We start from the raw sequence: 23,636 nt of genomic DNA, 5'->3' as shown, positions 1-23,636 counted from the left end.
CAAGATATTGTTTATACTTTAGCGGCGGTGACTTGATGAAAAGAATAATCTGGGAAAAACACTTATTCACTTCCTTGCCCTGAGTTTGGTGACAAGATTGATTCCTCTCTCATGACTGCGAGCTAGCAGCTGGTTAGCTTGGCTTAGCACAGACAATAAACAAGGGGAAACAGATAGCCTGGTGTCATCCAAAGATAACAAAATCCACCTACATTCGTTTCTAATTCTCAATAATTAATCTTTTTTTAATCCATATGAAAAGAGACTAACAGTCCTGTTGCTTTTACAATTATTGCAAAATCCAATTTACAACAGGGTGCCTGGTGGCCTGCCTACCATTTTCTAATTCTCATTAAAAATACATTAACCCTTTTTAAATAGGAGTTGTGCAAATTTGCAGGAAAGCCCAATCAGTCTTCTTTCAGCATTGGCAGTATAAAAACAAAATCAGGGAGTGCAGCAAAATGCCGCCTACCTACTTTTGTTTATACAGAATGCGGCTTTTTCAGGGCAATGGGGGGCGTGAGCAAGTAACAAAACGTGTAGCTCAGCGTGGAGCAAGTAACAAAACGTGTAGCTCAGCGTGTGACGTAAACAGTGACGTGCTCCGAGTGAAACCGCGGCTGGTCAGTCCTTCTGCGATTCTCTCGTAAGTCGGCCTTCACCGTGCCCATCATTTGACAGTTAATGGCCTCTTCCTTTGCATGGGAAGGAGGGCGCGCAATTCCTTGTCTCCCCAGTTGCTCATCTTTACAGTGTCTGTCAGGTTTGCGTTTCCCTCTTGCTACTAGCTGCTCATTCCTGCTATCAGCTGTTTCCTGTTTATCCACCACCAGTGGGTCACACGTGCAGCATCATCAATAGCTCCTCCCACAAGTCTTCAACAGCCCCTCCTGTGGCGGAAGGGCGCCTCGTTCTTTTTAAACCAAAAAGGTTCCGCTGATATGTTTACTCCTACGCGGCAGAAAATTGGGCACCTCGGATCAACTCACCAATCCGGCTCTGTGTGTCTAAATGCTGGCAGCTTGCCGGCAAAATGGCCCAACATTCGCCGCAAATCTGGCAGTGTAAAAGGGGCTATTGATTCAAACTGATTATGCCCCCGTGCAAAGCAAATTGAGTGTCATGAGATTTAACCTTTCCTAGCATCACTGGTTCCAAACTCTGACTTTCAGTAAAATATTGCTGGATCACATTAGCTATGTCCCAATACCGCACTACATATTAATTCTACACAGGGTTTGAGTATGTGCTATGTTCATGCTGGAAAAGTATCAAAAGTAAGAATGCATAAAAAATATCTGCATTTGCTGTTAATGCATACAGTTGACCCACAATGCGCAATGGAAAGACAGGGGCAAATGGAGCTAATGATAATTATTGTATAGTGTCATTAATACCGCGAATAATGGTTCTGTTCTGCTTCAGTGTCCCAGTAAGCCAAGCCAGTGGCCAAGTCACTGAAACTTCTACACCTAAATGGAATGCAGCCCTGATTGTTTTTACTACACTGGTGGTTTTCCTGCTGTGACATGTCAAAATATCTGATACGAAGAAGGTCCATTAACTAATTCAGACCTAGGACGCAAGATAAATTCAAGTGAATTCTCAAGGGACCATTATTCAGATTTTCACACTGTTTTAATTAAGTTTCAACCATTTATTTTTGTTGTACTTAAAAAAAAAAAAAAAAGTCCCTTGTGAATTTTATAGCCCTTATGCTTTAAAGCTTTCCAGACAACCAGGAAAGTGAACACTCTAAAAGCCTGTTTCACTGTAATTCTGAAGATCAGCCACACTTTCTTCTACAGTGATAACTGTATGGGGGGCTATTAGGTCAAAGCTGGAAAAATTATGAATGCTTACAGTATATGTCTTATATCTAAGTGATCATTTGGGGACTGAAATAACAGGCACAACTGGCCCACAGCTCTGTTAATTTGAACCAAAGCACTGGTTACACTGTAAAGGAAACCTGCTATTGTAAGACACTATTAAACCTTAAGAAAGTAAGACTGTAAAGGTCATCTTCAGCACAGTGGCAGCAAGGTTTTGTTGCTGTTCTTATCAGTGTCCTTGGTACCTGCCCAGGCTTTTGGATTTATCATTGCAATTCTGGCTACATCAAAATGCTCTCCTTCATATTCTCTCAGCTCTGTTTGCCCAAGCTGCAGCGACAGATGTTTGAGTGTTAGTACAGATGTCTATGAGAGGAATTTAGCTATGTAAGACTATTCAAGTCATGTAGCAACACTCAGTCACTGTGTTCACTCACTCTCAGTCACTTCTGGAACTCCTTGGGAGTCAGTAGTGCTGGTTTTCTATCCTCACAGCTAGTTAATTACCGTTAATTACAGTCACCTGGCATCCCAGGTGTAAATCACCCCCTCATTAGACGACTGAGGATGAATGAAACACCACCAATGTAAACCTCACATTGTACCGAGAGGGAATTAGTCATTCCACAGGAACACAATCCATCTGTGATGTCCGGGGCATTGCTTGAGCTATTTCGGGATGAAGTGTTGTAACTTCCTTTTTTTTTTTTTTGGTACACCCAATTTCCTTCACCCTGCCTCATCTATTTCTGCAGTTTGTGATTTTCTACATTTTTCTCAGCTCTTTAGGAACACACTTGAACTCACTTGTTGTGTTCCAGTTGAGGTGCCGCCTCTGTCAAAGTCCACATTTCGTGACTGAAAACTGTAAAAATAATGAGTCGACAAAGCTGTTTCACTCCACAGGCTCCTCCAAATCACGTTTTCTTTGGAGCCCTCAGTATCCTTTAATCCACTGTATGCTGGTCAATTATTTAGGAGTACATTCGGGTAGTCAGTGGCGCCAAAAAGGTGGGGCCATGGCCACCCTCACAGAATTGCTGGTGCACTCAATTTTTAAGCTAGCGTGAAGATAACATCAAGTTAAAGTGGATAACCTAAGGCATCCATTGGTACCAACTATGTTGGCATAGCTTGCCAGGAAGTGTGCTAAATAACGCTCTTAATTTAGGCTAAATTTTTGTGAGGGAACAACTGGAATGACCATTTTCAAAGGGGTCCCTGGAACCCTCACCTCAAGATATCTGATTGAAAATTGGTTCTATAGGTATCCACAAGTCTCCCCAAACATTTTCTGGGGGCAACACTGAAGGTAGTTCTTGTAAACTTGTAAAGTTCAGAGATACCATGTGACTATGTCATATTTACAAGAGCTCAGGCAGCTACTAGTCAGTAAACTGCTACACACTCAACAAGTCCTCCAAATGAAATTATCATTATCCTCCATGACACATCCAAGTATTTTCTGATCTGACACTCCTTATCAGCAAGACAACATCATTCGTCAGTGCCTTCCAAGACTTCTACATATCCATTACCAAAATTAAGCTGTTTTCTGATCGTACACAGCTATAGTGGTTAGGTTTTAGCCCAAAATACTACTTGGTTAAAAGCCATGACAGTGGAAGCTTAGCATAAACTCAACAGTTCATCATCAGCCTTTGTGAATATGCTGTTCAAAACAATACTGACACAGAAGTGCATCACTAACTGTGAGCAAACGAAATAGTGAAATATTCTTCCATTCTCTGCCAGGCTAACCCCTGGTGACAGAATGTATTGGGAACATAAACTTGCTGATTTTTGATACGCTGAATGGAGAGCTGCTTGGGGTGTTTGTAGTGTAGAAAATACAGAATTTACTGTGCTATGAAAGGGCAACAGCTATGCAAAGAGGCAAACAAACAGGGAGGTCTGTCTTTGTAGCTGGTAGCTCTCTGATCTCGGTGCTGTAGTGAAGGCAACCTACAGAAAAACATCCAAGGCACAGGGGAGCAGTAATGCATTGATTGTTTTTTTTTATCTTTACAGCAGTCATAATAATAGCATTTTGACTTCTACACTACTTCAGTATGACCTCTTTAAAGAGTTGTTTTTTTTTGCTATGGTGCCAAGATCAGTCAACCACAGTGCTTGCGACAAAATACTCCTTACTGTGCATTACATTCTGTGTTTCTTATTTGGCTAAGGATTTCTTGGTAGCCTCTAAAGTAGTGGAAGAAATCCCCTGATTTCCACTTTAAAACCATGAGCTTTGAGGACTAATCTCAGGTGAGAATCAGGCCATGCCTTTACATTATATGTGAAATAGCTTCGTTCTACAACTGAACAATGAAGTTAATGCTGATGCATCAATGTGTAAGCGGCATTTTGCTGTAGCTGTTCAAGGTGGAGCTAGTTTTAACTACTATATTTACAGTTTGGTGGTTTAGTCAAGTGGTTTGAGATCCCCCAAAGGGTCATAAGATGAATCTAGTTGCTTATTAGCATGCATATTAGTAGCATATTGGCTCTTAATTGGTCATTATAAAGCACTTATTAATGCCTTATACTGCATGACCATATTCTACAACTACTAGGCCAATAACAAGGCCCTGTCTACATGAACACATATTTCTGAAAACAGATATTTTCCTCTACGTTCTGGCCTCTTAACCACATGCAAAGATTGTTTAAGGTCACAACCTAAGTCAGACACGAGTCACAAACTGGATGACTTTAGACTCGACAAAATCAAAAAAGACCCACAATTCAGCAAGGACTTTAACATTAGTGACTCTTGATGTTTACTTTTCTTGAAAAAACTTGATACTTTCCCCCTGAGCCCAAAGATTAAATAGTAACTTATTTAAAAAGTGTAACACGAATGAATCAATTTCCTGTTATTTCCTGAATCAACTAACATTTATGCTGTTAATTCCCAGCAAGTCCACTCTACACTTAATGCTCCAGATCCACTTAGTTTGAGAACCATGAAGTACTAACAGTACGTTTCTGGACATCGGCTAGGAAAAATTATACCAAAGACAATTTTGTTCATCTACAAAAACTACACGGTCATCAACAAAATAAGAAACGTTTGTATGCAAAACGAAATAGATAAAATTACACACAGAGACAAAACAACTGCCAGCTTTGTTCAAAAACTGCACACAAAACAGTGAGTCAAAGTTAGCAAGCTAATATGTAGCTACCATAAGCTACGGAACTTTTCTACAAATTCGTTTTAACAAATAAATGCTCATTTTAAAAAGCATTTATATTATATATAAATATTTATATTAGTTTTTGTAAATTTAATATTGGCATTACATTTGTTATAGAGCATATTATGACTTTTTTAGGACTCAAAACTCAAGTTCGGACTTGTAACTTGAGTGCATAAACTTGAGACTTAGATGTGACTTGCAAAACAATGACTTGGTCCCACCTTTGACGCCTTCTAAGGTGCAGATTTTTTTTTTAAAAAAATCCATTTACTGTGCATCTGTGTGAACATGTAAACAGAGTGTTTGAGAAATGATGGCTTAGCACTGTTGCAACATTTCGGACAAACGGAAGCATCTACTGCACCCAGTGTTGTTTAGCCCACATCAGGGTCCTCAGTTTAAAGTCCACCAGACATGACAGTTTAGGATCAGGCCTGATCAAACCAGCAGATGGTGGGACAATTTCAAAAATGGTATAGTTGTTAATGAGGAGTGGGAGGAAAACTTCTGCATGTCCAGAGCATCACTCTTATTTTTGCATGAGCTCCTTCGTCCAAATATCGAATAGGAATCAATGCTGATGAAATCATCAGTAGGTGTTTGATAAAAGGTAAGGTTAGCCTTTAAAATATGAGTCATATTTAACTGTAATAGTCATCCTCCTTTTAAAACTCTGGATAAACAGGGTCTATTCTGATGCAACAACACAAAGAACTAACTCAGACTGACTCAGAATATGCTCCCCTTCTACAGTGAGGTCTTGCTCAGAAGCAGTTTAACAATAAGAACAAAGTAAGCACAAATCGAAAACCTCTCCTTTATTAATGGACCACTTCAGAGATTTTCAAACATATCTATTAAAAATGTACTGCCTTATCACTAAAGACCAGTGTCTGCTATTTGCAGTAGTTGTGTTCTGTGGTACTACCACCTTCTAAGGCCCGAACTGAGCAAAGCATATTAAGATTGTCATTCATGGACAACTTCCTTACTTCCTATCAATAAGCAGTATTTTAGAGGTTACGTTAATGACCTATTAGTTGTGAGCATGGTCGTGCAGAATAAGGCATTAGTAAATGCTTGATAATGACTAAATTCCAACAGAGGCTCTGAAAGAACCTCCCCCGTAAGGACAGGAGGAAGATCTGTGGAGGTAGACCTTTGTTAAAAAGGCCTTATTGAGAAATTTCAGAGGGCAGCAAAAGAGACCCAGAGATCTCCCCCACAGTAAGGAAGAAAAGAAGATTTGTGACACTAGACCTTTGGTTTAAAAAAATAAAAAAGCCTTATTGTGAAATTTCAGAGGGCAGCACAAGAGACTCGGAGTTCTTCTCCCCAGAAAGGAAGAGGGGGAGAATTACCACAGATACAGTGGAGAAAGACAATGAGCTACCAAGCACCTTGAAAGAGGCTCCATCCAATGTCATCCAAGCCACATCTCAGAGGAAGACAAAAGGACAAGACAAAAATTCTAACTAAGATATGATCATTGGGTCTAGTTACATTCGACGAGGGTAAGAAGCAGTGTATACACCATTGCCAGAGTTGATGGGTTCGGCAAAGGGCTAGAGCTGCGTCCATCCCTGTTTGTATGCAGAGTTATCAAAACCTCGGACTCCCGTGGTCATTTTGGTGATACACGCTGGTGGCAACGATCTGGGGTTGATGTCTGCCAAGAAACTCGCATCCATAATGACGAGGTTATTGACACACCTCCACCTTTATTCAACATCTCTCTGAGTTCGTCTTCTGTCCTTTCATGTTAGTTCAAAACAGTACATCAATCTCTCACATACTGACAAACCAGAGTACTGAAACTACCATACAAAACAAGGCAATTATGGATAACAACTTGGGAAACATAACTGAGTTCATTTCACTGAAGCGAAGGCTAGTCGTGGCAGCTATTGTCATGACCCGTTAAGCTACCGAAATTTACGTTTGTCATCGTTGCATTTCCTGTTTTATTTTGGTAACCATTGCTCGTCTCGTTTCAGATTCCATGTCCTGCCAAGTCTCCCTCCTTTGTGACTGCTTGCCTCGCCTAAATGTGTTTCACCTGTGTTTCATTGTCTTCCTTGTCTTAGTTAATTTAAGTCCCTGTCTTGAGTAAGAGTTCCAGCATTTCCCTAGTGTTCCTTGTGACTTTGTTTTTGACTGTTACTGCCTTTTGACCACCCTTTTTGCCTGTCGAAATGGATACTTTTGCCTGTGTGACTGTCTACCCATGTACCGACCTGAGCCTGATTAAAGACCCTGAACTTTCATCTGAGTCTATGAGTCTGCTTTGCGAGTCCTTCACCAGTTTGTGCTTGACAGCTATAGCTTAACTAGCTGAAAGGATAGTAACTTACTTGTAACTGAACTTTGGTCTTATTGGTAGTGTATTTTTAAAATTTCACTGTGTTTTCCCAGTAATTATCAGGGCTGCAACATATATCGTTTTTTTTTTATCGTTGAGTTACAGATACAGCCACCTCGAATTTTCAGTTCCTCTTTGATGGGACCCAGGTAGATCCATGGAGGATCCCCGCTGAGACCTTGCAAGGCCCTTGACTGGTCTGTGGCTCAAATGAGATCCTCCGCAACGGCATAGTGAATGCGGCATTGACTTGCGATGCCCCCACACACCATGTGTGGAAACCATTTGGTTTATCTATCCACCAGGCTGAGCAGTGATAAAGAAGATAAAGTACTGCTGAGATCTGCTGATATTTGATGTGCATGAATGATGGAGTTACACCATTGGTCAGAGTGACATGATGACGTGTTTGGGTGTTTCCCTATAGAGAGCACATTTACGCCCTGAGAACACTTTAATATATTATTATCGCCAGTAACATCGTTATCGCAATATTCAACAATGTTAGCACAAACTGTTTAAGTTCCTTATATTGTGAAGCCCTGGTAATTCTAAATTTCTACGGCAAAATAATTTTCATATGGTAAAACAGAGGTCAAAAAACAGTAATTAACTACCAAAAATCTAGTTTATCTATCTAGACTGTAACTATAGTGATTTACAGTGGTAACTTTGACATTATCACCATTTGGCTTTGACAAACACTGTGTGTGGTATTATTTGTTCTGTAATTACGGGCAACAAATAGAGTGAGACAGTTTCTCTCTTTCTCAAGAAAGACTGAAGTAGGTCAATGTATGTGGGCTGTGGGAATCTGAACCACCATCAGCCAAACCAATTTAATCTTTATTTTTACAAATTATAAATTAACACCATATATCTAATTGAGTAGGTTGGCCACATTTACATGTTACATGTTGAGTTGCCATAGCTGCAATATACATAAGTTCCACTTGCAATACCCTATGGACAAATATTTGTATTTATCCTGCACCAACAACAGCACCAAATACAAACACAAACTGCAGTACATTCCTACACAGAAATTGTAACATTATCATAACTCAAAACCCCTTAAAGACAGCTAAGTCACTGTGTGTTCCTATTTGCGTAAAAAAATAAGGTTACAGCTATTTCATCGTTTCTGACAATGACATTGCACAGCAGGATGTGTGCACGTCAACTTCTCACCCCTCCACCTCCCATTCATTGTCTAGAACCCTAAATAGTGTTTAATTTAATATTCATTCTACAGAGTGCCATGGCAACAGCTGTTTCCACAGTTGTATTAACAGTGCTTCTCCATTGAAGTCACAAGCCTGACTCTGATGACAGGAACACGGGGTGCTGGAAAATGACGCAACATGGGCTCCACCTAGTGGCGTGAAGTGGTAACTTCAGCAGCAGAGCTCTAACACAGCCAGAGTGGACAAATGATCAATCCATTGATCGATTATTCCTATTATCTAGTACAATGGGCCATCTTTAAGAAGCTGCAGTCTCAAATCAAGGTGCTTTGCAAACTCCACACTCTACAAATCAACTTGCCCAGCCTACTAATCAATGTCCAGGCTACAAATCCATTTCAGACCCAACTACAAAACCATACTGTGGAAAGTGGTTCCCATTCATGAAAAATAAAGGACATATTTTGTGGAGCTGTATTTGACTCTATGGAAAGTGCAGCCGTTTCATATTTATGTCTGAATACAGAATTCAAGGGTACAGTAAGGCCGAACAAAACAGGAGATTTTCCAATAGTACAAAGTAACAGCTTTATTGAAATAGGTGTCTATTTTATCAAAATTTTTCAAGTTTTCAGGACAGACGGCAACAGTGCAATCAGTGACACGGACAACACCCTATAAACAAGACACACACAACTATATTCAGAGATGGCTAAGGCCACAGTTTCAAGTATCGTAAACGGTCACAAGGACACACACACACACACACCCTTATACAGCAACACCAAAGGCCATTTCACACTGCTCAATGCAAGTTATTCTATACAAAGTTCTAAAAAAAATACAAATATTTTAATGACATTACTCGTATCAATGTTCCTCCAAAGGCAATACATTTTTTGGAATAGGCTGTTAGATAAAATATCAGCATACCCTTACACCAACCAACAATAAATACATCATGAGGTGTGCTGTGCAACAAATGTTCCACTAACAATATTTTCCAGTTCATATAAAAATGCAATGTGATTAAATAAGAGGTTTTATTGCATTTCGTTGTCATTACCTTTTCAAACTTGTGCTATGTGGCACATTTTCCATTGCTACCCTGACCTCTGGAAGAATACTGTAGTGGTTTCTCCAAACAAGCACCACCATGTACAAGGATTCTGGCCCTGTACCACATAGAAATTATTAAGGCCATCAATGAAGCACACCGTTCACCAGGGTGTAGCCAGCTGGTCAGATAGTGTTTCTCCTGTTATTTTGTGTCCATGGAGGAGTCATCAGCACATCCCATAATCCTCTGCAGCTCCTGAATGCAGGGCACAATCGACTGGCTGTGCAACTGAGCCATTTTCAACCTAGAGAGAGAAACACAAGAGTCATCTGTTGAACAGTTTTCACCAGAATACTTTCTCAATTCAATCCATTCAGTTGTTTTTAACTGATTAACAAAACATCCAACTAAAACACCTGTCTACAATTAGAAAATGATGAATATGATAACATCTCAGCTTCATAGCTCATCAAGAGGCTAGGTAGTTGGCACCGACAGAAAATACATCTGTAGCTAGCAAGCTTACTTTACTAGCTACGTCAGAATGTTAGCAACCATCACTTTAATGTTAAACACTGAATCTTCCTTTAGCTGCTAGATTCCATAAGATGACTGACAAGTATCGTACACAAACATATGTAATGCATCCCAGTAGGCTTGTCACGATACCAGAATTTCAGTAGTCGATACCAATACCAGTGAATTTCCACGATTCTCGATACTCATTCGATACCACAATAAAAAAAAAAAAAACAGAACTCATGTATTTCTAAATTCACTACTTTATTAAAACTGTTTCAAACTTCAACTTTAACTCTAAGGCCTCATTTTTTTCTCATAGTGGTCCACTAGCAGCGCGACTCGAACAGCTCGTAGAACAGATGCGGTGTAATTGCTCTAACCTGTTAACATGCTCGCCGACATGAAAACGTGAGTAAACAGCGACCGTTCGCAAGTGCTACGCGAATGCATCGCTTGCGGTGTAAATGAGTAAAAACACACAAAAAACAACAGGTACCAACGTATTTTTTGCGTGTTGGCATCGACTTAGTACCGAAGTATTGGTTCTCATGACAACCCTACATCCCAGTGAGAGGTGAGGTAAACACGAGGCCAGATGTATAAACAATGCATATGCACAAACACCATGTGTACAGGAAGAAAGCATTCTCTAAAATATCAAAGGCATATTACAAACTTTATTTAACATCATTTATAATTCTGTTTATCTACATTTGGGCCATGGTCTCCCTGTTAATGACTGTTCAATTTGATCCTGAATTGTGGCACACTTTGTAAAGTCCATTTCCACATGGGCGCTATATTAGTGAAATCGTTTTTATGCATCTGGCCCCTGGGTGGTAAAGAAAGTGGAACATCAAGCAGAGGAATGAGACCAAGTTGCCCAGGGGTGTGTGTGTCAGCAAAGGGCTAAAAAACAGTGTGAACTTACATTCAACAGGTGTCAAACAGGACTCCAGTAGGATGCCCATGCTGCACTGCTTCAGCTGGATATTTAAGTCGGAAATTGGCTGCCAGCACGTTAGCAAATCCAACGTGGGAGGCGATAGTACATGAAGCATATCGCAGATTAAGCCTGTATGGCTCATAAATGCTTAACACAGATTTAAAAAAGGTAATCATTTGCATAAATCAAGGTTTGCTGTCGCCTGGTTTCCCCAGGAACCTGAGATGACCTTTGTTGCTTAAGGATCAGGCTGTTCAGAGGACTGTGGGAAGCCTTCTGCAAATCTTAGTATCCAACTGACCTGTTAACATGATCATTTCCTTGTTGAGTATTTCCTTTATCTGATATATAATCAGCGTGCATGTTGACACACTATCAGTGTAAACAATGCATCGTTTAAGATCTGAATGTCGATGCCAGCAGCTAATGTGTTACCTTCTGAGCAGCTCGCGTCCTCTGTTGGGCCCGGGGTGTAAGTGCTGCAGGGCAGTGAGGCTCTGAGCTGCCAAGATGCTGTAACACTGTTCTCGGAGAGCGTTATGGCTCGCCGTATCCCACTGCGGCAACTCGCTGGTGTAGCGCCACGCCATCAGTGTGTGCTCCAACACGGCGTCCCACTCTTTGTTCCTCAGAAGAACTTGGCCCCACTCCTGACATGAAACCTGAGGGGGAGGATAAGAAGGTAACGGCTTAGGGTTGACACAAACACTCCGCTCGCAGCCAGGTAACATACAGAGCAGTTTTTAATATATCAGTGACAAAAATCCTCTTCATGGAGACAAAAAGCTCAGTGTGAAAAGAATAGCAGGGGTGTGCTTTAAGAGCCAAGAACTCCTTTTATAAGTCTAAAATTAAATACATCACTTTCCTGCAAATGAGAATTGGACAGCAAACAAGTAAAATGACATCTGCAGGTCATCATTCATACAAACGTGGCCAAACACGACTGATACTCACTTTGAACGCCACCAGGTGAGGATATGCCTTTCTATAGCAGTGAGCATCCCTGTTGGAGCCAAGCCGTGAGTATGGTATCGACCGGTAAACATTTGCTTTCTTCAGCTGCAGGTCTTCCTGGAGAGACTTCAGGTCGGACGCCAGGATCCTCGGTTCTTGGCTCTAGAATGAAGGCAACACAGCATATTTTATTTTACATCTTGGCTACTAAAATTCTGCAAAAGATATTCTTTTGGGCCAGGATGGATACCTGCTCGACTAAGATGAGGGATCGGATTAGCTGCACAAGCTGCTGTTTGGAGAGAGGGGTATGGGGTTCGTCCATCTTATCACACTGCTCCTCTATCCTCCCACTCCACACCCCACCAATGGACAAGTCCACTGCGAAAAAAACGGGATATAATTAGGACAATAATAACGCAGAGCAAACAACTGCAGGGGACGATTCAACAATCACTGTGAAGGTTGCATTTCCAGCCATTTTGGGACACATCTGCTATCGCCTGACGCTGACTGAGTACCCTGTCAGATTCCCAAACATTAAGGGACACAAAATGGTAGAAGACAGCACACTGAAAACACACCAGCCACATTTTCTGTCCAAGGTTTTCCATTTGACGGCTCACAAAACCAAACCACACAGCAGCTTCGCAGGTGGAGTGACAGTTGAATCATTTTGTACTTACATGAGTGCACACGCTTGGTGTGTGTGGTTGCTTTTCTCCCTCTTGGAAATGGAGATGGAGCCAAACGAGCACTTAAAATTTCTAGATAGGACCTCCTCATTCGAGCTGTAAAAAAAAAAAAAAATATATATATATATATATATATATATATATATATTAATAAAAATGAGTGACAGTGGCTCGTGTAAATATTTCTGCATTATCCTAGTAGGAAACAGGTGAAACTGATAACACTGAGTATGGCTGTGTTCCATTTCTTGTCCTTGTAAGTTTGCCCATTGAGCCAGCATGCACAATACCAAAACCTGCACTAAATGGAACGCAGCCATCTTTAATATTATTAAATGCACCTGTGCTTTCCCTCCTGTGACGTGTTAAAATGTCTGCTGTGATAATACACTTCAATATAAATGCATACAACACCATATTTTTGGATAACAGGCGCAGCTGGCCACTTTAAAATAACTCTAAACACATTATTATTATTATTTAACCGACTGTTAATCCTGCGCGCGCGCGTGATAACACTAGCTTGATAGCAAAGTGGCGCGTGCAGCACAATGGACACAACTTACAACTTAAGTTTCGTAGCTTCAATTAAAAGTTGACGTGTCTCAAACTTACCTGCGATTTTGGGCTGCGGAGGAGGTATTTCCACCAGGGCTCGTCGCGGCTGGCACACAGCTGCCATTGTGACAAAACTAATGTGAAGACGCGGGGCTAACTCGCTGCTAGTGACGCTACTGTTAGCTGAACTTTAAACCCCACGGGGTGCCCGGCAGCAACTTTTCCACGGCGGTACCTGGTGAACACGACAGCGTCTTCAAAGCCGTGAAGCCACACGCGACAAACGCACTTTGCTTCAACTCACTACTTCAAAAACCCGCGCTGTTGTGAAGCCTGTCGTGTGAGTTCAGGACGGTTACAACTTTTGTCGCCTCCTCACCGCCTATACAACACTGATGATGATGAAGCGCGCGACACGAGTTGCCGCGCGGGCGGGGTCTTCCCGCATGCGTGGAACTGATTGGTAACCGTCGCAGCACGTGAAGAACAAGCGCCCAATATGCAAAGGAGGCGGCCACCTTCCTCCAGCTTCCTCCACCCCCACATCTGCTCTGCTGTTTGGGGTGGGGATCACGTGACGGAAAAAACGCTCGTGCACGCGTGGACACACGAATGGCTGCGCGTGGCCGCTCACTATGTATTGTAGTGTTAAAACGTTGACAGTCTTCACTCCGTATGTCCAGTTAAATCAGTCACCTGGCATGGATATATACATTTTAATGCATATGAAGCATTAATATATGAAATACAACAATTCTCTCATTATGTCCTGACCAAGGCTGCAGCTATGGAGGCAACATTGTAGGGTTGGCAAATCTGTTGACCCCCCACCCCCCCAGTACACACGCAGGACACACAAAAACTGACTTTAGTTGGCTTCACATTGGCTATCTGAGAAATATGACATAATATAGACTAGCATTGTTGCATACTCCCTGTGTGGCTAAACTGATGATGAAACTGTGATGGCTGACTTTCAAATCGGCCCCTTTTTACCAAAAACATTTGTTTTCACTCCATGCGATCACTGATACTACTTAAACGAACTGACATATGACAATTTCAGGCAAACCAACACATCATGCCACAGGTCACAGGTGAGACAAAGGGCTTGTCCCAATTACCACACTTCCCCTAGAAATACCCACTTGCACTTGGTTGTGCGCATCCACGTTTAGGCTAGTGGTGTCCCAAAACAGAACTGAGGTAGTGGAAGTGGTTTCCAACACTTAAAACGCGCCCTCGATTCCAAGGGAGCCCCGACCCACACTTCCAACGAAGTGGAAGATGAAGTCAGCAACTTCAGCAAGTTTTGGAAAACAATTTGTGACTGTACGATCTGAATGTAGGCTACACAAACAACAGATGGTTGGACTAGCGTAAACTCATCAACAACTCCGTTGAACACGGCGTCAAAATATTTAAACAAATCGACTTACCGGAACAAAATCGATCAGAACTAGAAGACGTCGTAGGCGGCTCCTGTTTTCAGCATTTCCTCTCCGTTGATTCATCAGACGGAGAAGAATAAACATAGCACACGCCACAACACAAGTGCTGGAGCCGGCATTTTCATTGCGTCGCTACTACGCGTGACATATCCCTGCACGTCGGCCACGCCAATTTGCATGATGTGGTGTCTCATTTCTTAGGGAAAGATCTCTACGCTAATATTTCTCACTTCCCTCATCAAGGGTTATCTCGCAAACGAGGGCACTCAATACCAAGTGGAAGATTTAAGGGGTAGAAATGGGATTGGGCCTAAGTCATTGTTTTGCTAGTCAGAAGTAAGGACGCATTCACACTGGAGCTATTTAGTCTGCTTTAAATGATCCCTGGTCCGTTTCCATGGATAGTTCGGTTGGTTTGGACCGGTTTCAACGCTCATTCCGAACCCTGGTCCGCTTGAAAACTGGGGGTCTCGGATCACTTGCAAGTGAACCCTGGTGTGGTTGGCTTACAGTGGGGAAATGCAAACGAACTATCCAGCGAACCAAAGACAGGAAGAGACGTAGAGTTGGGTAGTCTTTGCACTCAAGTCACAAGTCCTTAACTTTGATTTTTCAAGTTCTACGTCAAGTCACAAAGCACTCTTCAACAAAGGTAAGCCTGTTTAAACAACAGAGTAATATCATATTATATTTACAATTCAAGAATGCTTTTTAAAATTCATATTTATTTGTTAAAACAAGTGCGACTGAACTTAACCACAAAAAGTCCAAGTCGAGGTGCAAGTCTTCTTCAATTTTGTCTTAAGTCATCAAATTTGTGACTCAAGTCTGATTGGAGTATGTGTGACTCCAGTCCACAGCTCTAGGTTATCAGACTACTACAGTGATGTCAACTTACATCTATAATATTTACTAGGGAGACCGAGTTGAGACACAACAGGCCACGGAGAGGCTTGAACGAAGCCCTTCAGCTGTCATCGACCCTTCGAGCAAGTCAACAGAACAAAAAGTACATAGACACTTATTAAAGTTATTAAAAGCTGTTGTATTTTTATTTTAAGATTAATAATGCTCAGAACACTCCAGTGCTTTTCGTCTGTTATGGTCAATCACTGAAAGCAAGAGACAGAAAAATATCTGTAAAATGTTTTTAATAGGTCGGTGGATAATTGGAAAAAAACAAAACAAAACAAACAAAAAAAAAACAGGAATTTAATTTCTTCTCAAGCGACACACCTGCATCTTGATACATAGTGTGGAATAATAAATCTTTAAGCACAGAACTTGATTGAAAACAATTGATAATTAACACAAAAACTATTAAAAAAGATATAATATTAGATATAATTAACACAGTGTTTGATCTGACATATTTTGTCATAAATTATATGCTTTCTAAACTGTTAATATAAATGTATTATTATAGTTCAATACATTTTATTTTGAGGGGGATAGTTTGTTATTTACTGCTTAATATAGTTATCTGAAAATAACCTATGTGCTAGATTACGAAGCAGTGGTGAATGCAGTGCAATTCTGGTGTCCCTGTATATCCAACATTTCTAACAAATATTCCTCTCATCCTGCAAAAAAAACAAAAACACAAAAACCTGCATTTTAAAAACACTTTTACAGTCATCCAGAAATCCAACCTGACATTAGGTTAAATCATGTGACTGAAATGATAGCACTGGACTGACAGTGACACATTTTTACGTACATTTCTACGAATAAATTATAAATATATGTTGTAAAACTGCACTTAATGTATTTATTGAACTGAAAGTGAAGTCCCTCCAGCCCTGTACAATATCAGAGCACGTTAAGCTGAATACTCTTGGCTTCTTGAAACTGCTACGGCAATATATATTATATTTATGTACATTATATACATTTCTTTTTAAATAAGTTACATAATGCACAGGTAAAAGGGTATCTACTAGGTACATGTCATATTACAAAGGTCTGTGACAGTATGGCTTTGTAGATTTACATTACAATATTGTCATCAGAGAAAGCAAGTGCAGTCAGATAGGACTGCCTTTCAGCATCACACTCAGTTTTGTGTACTTTAATGTCAAGTCTTACACTTTATTGATTTTGATATGGAGACTGCCAGACCTTATATGAAAAATAAATGACTTCTCCAACTGACCCAGAAATAAAAAAGATGCTTAAAGACAGACTACTGACTGCGTAGGCCACACTATAAAGCGTAAAGAGTAGCCTCTACTTGCTAAGCAGCGTTTTAAGGGAGCGGGTGAGTGCGTTAGCAATGGCCGACATGGTACTGGAGTGGCGGACCAGGGCTTTCACGCTGTGCTCCCCTGGTGCTCCCACGGTGGCAGCCTCAGCCGCTTTGAGCAAACAGATATAGTTCATAACAACCTCGTCTACCTTTGCCACGACCTCTCTCTGCTGGTGCGAGGCCGAGGCGCCGAGCCCCCTCACGAGACACATACAAGCTTCGCAGAGACAGCACAGCACCTGGAAGCTACACGTCACAGCGAGCAGCATCTCCTCAGGGCTACTGTGGGCCTGTGCCATCCTCCGGCACGCCCGGCCCAGTTCTTTTGACTCAACAGAGAGGAGCTGCTTGTACTGGGATACATCCTGGAGAGGCATCTGGGCTCCACGATCGTAGCGACCTACGCTGGATCTCACCAGCGCGATGAGCTCGCTGGCGTCACGACGGACATCGATGAAGCCAGAAGGGAAGCAGTACATGCGGTCCTTGAGTGCATTGATGCGTGCGAGACGGTCGCTGAAGCTCATGTTATTGAGGACCTCCCCATACAGCTGCTCCCCAGCCACATCCACTGCTGAGCCACAGGGCAATATGGCCGATGCAGCGGCACCGCCATTATCAACATCGTTCCCACCACGGCTTCGCCTCGGCCTCTCCCACTCAATATCATCTTCCTCTCCCTCACTCTTACGTTTAAAGAAACAGTAGCTAAAAGGCCCGTTGCATCTCCAGGGACTGGTGTCCAGTTTTTGAGAGCCCTTCATGTGTTTCGCATCTTTCTGCAATGGAAACGCTACGGACGCCCTTCTACTGTCGATCCTATTACCTGTAGACCAGCACGTGTGGGAAGTTACGGAGCCTTGGGAGTAGCTCTTGGAGAGCCGCTTCCTTGTCGGCCTCCGCTGGACTTTGGTCTCACCTTGCTGGGGCACAGATGGTGACAAGGGTTGCTGGCTCCGGCTCCGGGTAGGCTTATCAAACAAAACCTCCACGCTGCCAGAACTGGCAGTCACGTTGCTGGAGCTGCGTTTGAGCTCCCGGCCCCGTTGCAGGCTATTGCAGAAGGGATCTGTCTGTGCTAGGGTCGGGGTAACGGCCTGAATGTGGTTCTGCCGGGACTGGAGTGAATGCACGGTATCCTGTGTGCATCCTGAGTTGCTGGAGCTAGTGTTGGCTTGCAGGGCAAGAGAAACAGGAGGTGGAGGAGGTGGTGGGGGAGGTGGTGGAGGAGGTGGAGATTGGGGGTTGGGAGTTGGAGATGTAATGCAAGCCCTAGTGCCAGTGGATGTCTGCCTGACAAAAGCTGAAGGGTGGTCTCCCCTTCCTAGTGAGATGGTGTTGGGGTCTGCTCGTTGACCACTCACACTGGGGGCAGCAGAGAAACAAAGAGAATCGTTAGGACGAGAATGAGGAGACTGACGGACTGCATGCTTTGCCCTCTGCTCTGATCTGAACCAGTCCTCAGTGCCGCTACTAGGTTGGCTTCTTGAGCGAGGTGGGGGACGGTTAGTGCCACCCTCGCGGTTTCCGCCTGTAACAAATCCCCCGTCACGAATGACAGAGCCCTCTTTTTTATACAGTGACAGGAAGTGCTCTGGGTCCATACCACTTCTCTCTAGTTCACTTTCCAGGCCAGAAAAGGAGCTTCTCCTCTCAGCGGAAGCTGGCCTGAAATCTACGTTGTCATTCATTCTCTGAGCATGCATTTCAGGACTTCTCTTGAGTTTGGCAGGAAGTGTGGCAGAATGGTATGACTGGGGATTTTTATTTGCCATCTGCATGGCGGTTGCATTAGGGGTTACTAAATTTGGGCTGAGGAATGGGGATGACATGGATGAAGGCATACATGGGCAGCGAGCGATGGTGTTCCCTCTATTCTTAACCATTTCCACAAGCTGAGGGTTACTAGTGATAAAGCGCCTGGTGTCCTTTTTTACCGCCCCTCCCATGCCTGCACTGTGCAGTTTCCCTCCCTGATGCATCTGGCTGACTGTTAGATAGTTAATCAGCTGTCTGTAGGCCTCACTGCCTTCCTTCTGGTTCAGCGCCTTAAAAGAGGCCTGTTGTTTAGCATGCAGATCATTGTGGGGTCTCTTGCTCCCAGTACCTGTTGTCTCTTTATGCTTAGATGGTGTGGCTGAGGAGGGGCGGCCTTGTTCAGCCCCTGCAGCAGGAGGATGAATGTTGGGCAGCATTTTCCGAAGGAGGGCAGGGTCCGCATGAGGGTGGAGGTCTTTTCCCTGAGTGCTCTGGCTAGGGATGCCGCGAGACATTCCGGGTTTGCTATCTTCATAGTTTAGCACCCTGAGTAATGAAGAGGAGGAACTAGAAAGCGGGTGCCTTTGCAAATGGTGGTGTTTTGATTCAACTGCACTGGGGCCGAGTGGTGAGTCGGTTGGGGTGGCGCAAGCACTACTGTTCGTGCTGCCACCAGCATCCAGCGATGAGCACAGAGAGCCCTGGAGTGAACTGTGGGCTTCTCCTTGCAAGTTTGAAATCCTTTTTGCTAGATGGTACTCACACAAACGTGCAACACTCTGCTGTCTAGAAATCGGCTGATGGTCGTTTTGTACGTCCGATCCCTGGTCTGACCCCCCTAATCTGGATTTTTTGGCTGGGGACAGCAATGATGCCACAACTAGATGTTCATCTTGCTCTACAGCCGCAGCTCCGTTGTCTGCACCGCAGTCTCCCAAGTTAACCGTATCTAACAGTCGATCAGAGGTAGTGGAAGGAGGGCGGACGATTCTGTGATGGTCACGGGGGAGGCTGTTGGTTCCAACACCCTCAGCTGCAGAATTTTCTGCCAAAACAGAATTCTGTCTTCTTTGAATCTCCCCTCGCTCACAGAATGAAGTGCGCTGGTCCAATTCCAGATGGCTGCGGATCCCACCACCCTCCCCTCGATGCCCTTCCCTTGTGCTGAAGGTGTTGTACTTCCCACTGGAGTCTGCAGACTTTTTGTGATGCTTGCCTCCTGGTGTGGTGGAACTTGGACGCTGGAGGGTGGACGAGATGTTAGTCTGGGGCCTCGGTGCCAGGCTGTCCGGCCCTGACGACGCTGAATCCAACAGAGGGCTCCGTCTTGGGGGAACTGCAGGAGGCTGAAGGTGCCGTGTTGGACTGCGGGGTTTCTTCTGTATTGTTCCTACCGTGCTGGGTGAGACAGGGAATTCTGTTTTCTCCTCAAGTAAAGGTTGGTACCCCTCCCTCGTGGCCACCAGGAGACGCATGTGGCTCTCGTTGAGTCTGTGAGTAGCCGCCAATTCAGAGATTTCTGTCATCTCTGAGGAGTTGGTCTCATTGCCAGAATCTGAGGACGACTCTGGGCTAAAGCCTCGGGAAGTGTAAACACCTAGAAGATAAGAGATAGAAAGTTAAACATGAGTCATGAAGCTAATGAAGCTAGCTGCTGTTAAATGTGTACTGTATTTAATATTATAATATTAACTATGACCATATTTGGAATTGACCCTTCCTAAGTTCTGCCCCCAATAGTAACTGATGATAGAATAATGTATGCTAAAATATGTCAGCAACCAACCTATCTGTCCGTTTCCAAATCCCTTTAAAGTTACCCCAAAAATACAGAGAAGCAATCCTGGCTCCTAGCTATACATTACATTGCTAGCTAGTGTTTTGCTAACATTGGCTACCTAAAGATGTGTACTGTGTATAACCATCTTTCAAAACGTTGTTTTCTTTTCAACATAGATGAGCCTTGCACATTCCATTTCTATGTTTCATAGAAAAGAGGAAAGTTGGCTGAGGTTCTCTTGGGTTCCAAGCCTGCTCGACTGTTATTGGAGCACAGAGTGAAAGGGGGCGGGACTTAGGAAGGGCTAATTGAGAACGCATTATACACAAATAGTTTCTTTTCTGTTGTCCCGGACGTGTTTTGTGCATTTGCTAGCTTAAAACAGGCAAGAGGTCATCGAAAATTAAAGATAAATGTTGGAGAGAACATGCAAAATATAACCACAAAAAGAGCAAATGGTTACAACCCAATAATGTTTAACTTTTCTGATAGAAATATCACAAATAAAAAGTAAAAAAAGGTCTGAAAACTTATGCTAAACAAAGATATAAATGATGGTGATGAGACATTTCTGCGCCTGCATTAGTGTTCAACAGACCTGGATTGTTAGTGCCGGGTGGTGGCGGTGGAGGCCTCTGCTCAGAGACAGACAGAGCCTCCAGTGCCTGTAGCGTATTCATGACTGCACTCTCCAGTCTTCTCTCCCCTCCCCTGCTCCCTTCTCCCTCCCCGTGTGTTGGGATGGCATCAATTAATGACACTGGGATGTCATCGTTGTCCTGTGTGCTTAGCGGCCTTCCTTCAGGTGCTGCGTCCTCATCTGAACTGTCCCGAAAGCCTGGAGGTGGAGCAGCGATCGCAAGGTTGAGTGTCTGCAGCAGTGTGTCGTCTTCATCCTCGTCCACGCCGTCGTCTCCCTCAGGAGGAGGCAGCGACGTGAGGTCGATGATGTCATCGGTAGAACCGGAAAGTGTGAGGAAGGAGGCTTTCCCGGCTGCCGTGGCTAACCCTCCTTCTTGGTTGCCACAGTTTCCGTTTCCACCACCTCTGTCGTCACCCACTGGCGTCCCTCCTGTGGAGTCCTCTTCACAGGAAGCATCGTCATCGTCCTCTGCGTCGTCCGTCGTGTCGCGATAAAACAGATCCCGCAGCAGCGGCTCCTCACCACCTTCCTCAGTTATAATGTTGCTATAGACATGCGTCAGTCCACTGAATTGAAATGGCACCCTGTCCTGTGACCGGAAGTCTGTGTTGTTGTGCAAGTAGGGCGGCCTGTGCTCGGGCACCTCAGGGCTCTCTAACAGTCTTTCATAGCCTAAGTTCTTAGGCTTGTTCAAGGGTGGGTCCCCCCCAAAAATAAATGACACTTTGGCGCTCCGAGGTGAGTCTTGAGGTTTGTGTCTGGTGGCGGGTGGAAGAGGCGGGGGCAGCGGGCTTCTCCGCGTCCCGGCATCTCTCTCTGGGTTTTGGGGTTCATGGAAGTAAGGAGAGATGCTGTTTTCTCTCTGCCCATTGTCTGAATACTCAGAGTCCCTGTTGTAGACCTCTCCTTGGCTGGGCGACGGCTCCTCGTTGTCCCCCAAAGATGTGCTGTACGGCCACTCCAGGACTCGATCCTGGCCTGCAGACAGCAATGATACAAGGTCTTATTATTTTATGTGTTTTATGTTTCATGTTGATTAAAGTTTAAAGTGGCTGCCTCCTCTTCACTCGACTTTATGAGTGCTCTACTCCGAGACTTTTCGGGATTTATGCTGCACTGTAAAGCATCAATTTTTAAGCCTTGGGTCTTTTTCTCCTAGTTTTATGGTGTCAGTGTTTCTGCCAGGACACAGATCTAGCCACTTGTTTCTATGACTTTAACGACACAATTAAAGCTGTGCTGGAAAACACATTAACTCACCCAAATGCAAATCCTTTCACTTGTTATAGGAAACGATTTTGAACTGTGAGTGACTTCTTGAAATTGCATTTTTGTACAAATGAGTAGCAAATACACAACTCACTTGTGTCATCCCCTCCTGTGTTATTGCAGTAGGGCATGCTGAAGATAGATCTCCTGGAGTCCACTAGGAGGCGGTAGTAGCCTGCTGTTAGACAGGCCAGGTTCATTGCATCACTGGACTCCATGATCAGTGTGATGGGCTGTGAAAAAAAGAGTGAAAGGAAAAAGGGGTGTGTGGAAGGAGGGAAGAAAAGGAAAGGAAATGAAAAACATAAGATGCTATCATTTGTGTCAGGTGAAACAATGTTTGCTGGTACTTCTGTTTTCAGACAGAGCTGTGCTCACCCTGACGTCCAAAACATGCAGCTCCAGTCGCACATTGGTTTCATCCTCAGTGAGGATCTCGATGCGGTTGACGTGGCTGAAGTCGGCCAGTAGGGCCACTAGGTTGGTCCGGGTGTTGATGACATGACTGATGCCATAACGTGGACCCACTAACAGCGTCACCTCTGTCTGTTTCTCCCCTTGCTACAGAAAGAAGTGTGTATACATTTGACAGTTAAAAGTTAAGATATTAACACTGACAGAGATGCACACCAAGTTTGTTCTCAAACTTTTATAAATCTTGTCTGGAGCTAATGGCCTTACCAAAAGTATTGATTTGAACTCCCTCCCTCCATAGAGTCTGAGTTCACTGAGGTACCTCAGGTAATGCACCTTGGCCTGCAAAGCAGTCAGCTGCACAGAGAGAAATGCAGTACATTAGTAAGCATCCACAACCAAATCACTTCAACCTAGGCAGGCGCATTTGTCTTCTAATGTCAGGATGTAAAGTACCCTCAAGCCATTCCGATCTGGACCACTGGTTTTCTATTATATCCCATCATGTCATTTAAATCTGATCAAAATCCAAAGCGCTGCTCCACTGCAGTACTCTTTATGGCTTGCTTCTCTGGATGTGTGCCTCTCCAGCCATTAAGGGTCAATGGGATTTTCAAATTTCAAACCTGAATGTACTAAATGAGCATTTTTGCAAAGTACTGATGCTTAAACTGCAATCACACACACACACACACACACACACACACACACACACACACACACACACACACACACACAC

The 23,636-nt window shown here is 43.5% G+C and overlaps 2 protein-coding genes across 2 annotated transcripts in view; both read right to left on the bottom strand.

The window, feature by feature from the left end:
* Positions 1-9,165: 9,165 nt before the first annotated feature.
* On the bottom strand, positions 9,166-13,752 carry LOC126401663 (uncharacterized). The gene is made up of 6 exons (XM_050063022.1): positions 13,392-13,752; positions 12,768-12,872; positions 12,332-12,462; positions 12,082-12,243; positions 11,560-11,786; positions 9,166-9,960 (listed from the first exon to the last, which is right to left on the bottom strand). The coding sequence occupies exons 1-6, from the start codon at positions 13,456-13,458 to the stop codon at positions 9,858-9,860; spliced, it is 795 nt and encodes a 264-aa protein (XP_049918979.1). The 5' UTR covers positions 13,459-13,752; the 3' UTR covers positions 9,166-9,857.
* A 2,185-nt stretch (positions 13,753-15,937) lies between these two features.
* LOC126401659 (FERM and PDZ domain-containing protein 4-like) overlaps positions 15,938-23,636 on the bottom strand; it is a 63,770-nt gene continuing 56,071 nt past the window's right edge. Inside the window, exons 12-16 of the mRNA XM_050063018.1 lie at positions 23,165-23,254; positions 22,862-23,044; positions 22,578-22,716; positions 21,170-22,192; positions 15,938-20,388 (exon numbers count right to left, since the gene is read on the bottom strand). Coding sequence (XP_049918975.1) covers positions 17,015-20,388; positions 21,170-22,192; positions 22,578-22,716; positions 22,862-23,044; positions 23,165-23,254 — 4,809 coding nt within the window. The 3' untranslated portion in view covers positions 15,938-17,014. The remainder of the gene's footprint in view (positions 20,389-21,169; positions 22,193-22,577; positions 22,717-22,861; positions 23,045-23,164; positions 23,255-23,636) is intronic.

This window comes from Epinephelus moara, chromosome 15 (genome assembly GCF_006386435.1).
Source record: "Epinephelus moara isolate mb chromosome 15, YSFRI_EMoa_1.0, whole genome shotgun sequence".
NCBI lineage: Eukaryota > Metazoa > Chordata > Actinopteri > Perciformes > Serranidae > Epinephelus > Epinephelus moara.
Note: the sequence above shows the minus strand (reverse complement) of the source record. Positions and strands in the feature narration are given on the sequence as shown.

Bases quoted from the DNA above. Each gene is read 5' to 3' on its own strand.
- LOC126401663 (XM_050063022.1), bottom strand. From the start codon at position 13,458: ATGGCAGCTGTGTGCCAGCCGCGACGAGCCCTGGTGGAAATACCTCCT. The intron at 12,463-12,767 runs GTAAGTACAAAA...TTTTTTTCGCAG, and splicing joins CACCAAGCGTGTGCACTCAT to TGGACTTGTCCATTGGTGGG. The intron at 11,787-12,081 runs GTGAGTATCAGT...CCTCCCCCTCAG, and splicing joins CTCACCTGGTGGCGTTCAAA to GTTTCATGTCAGGAGTGGGG.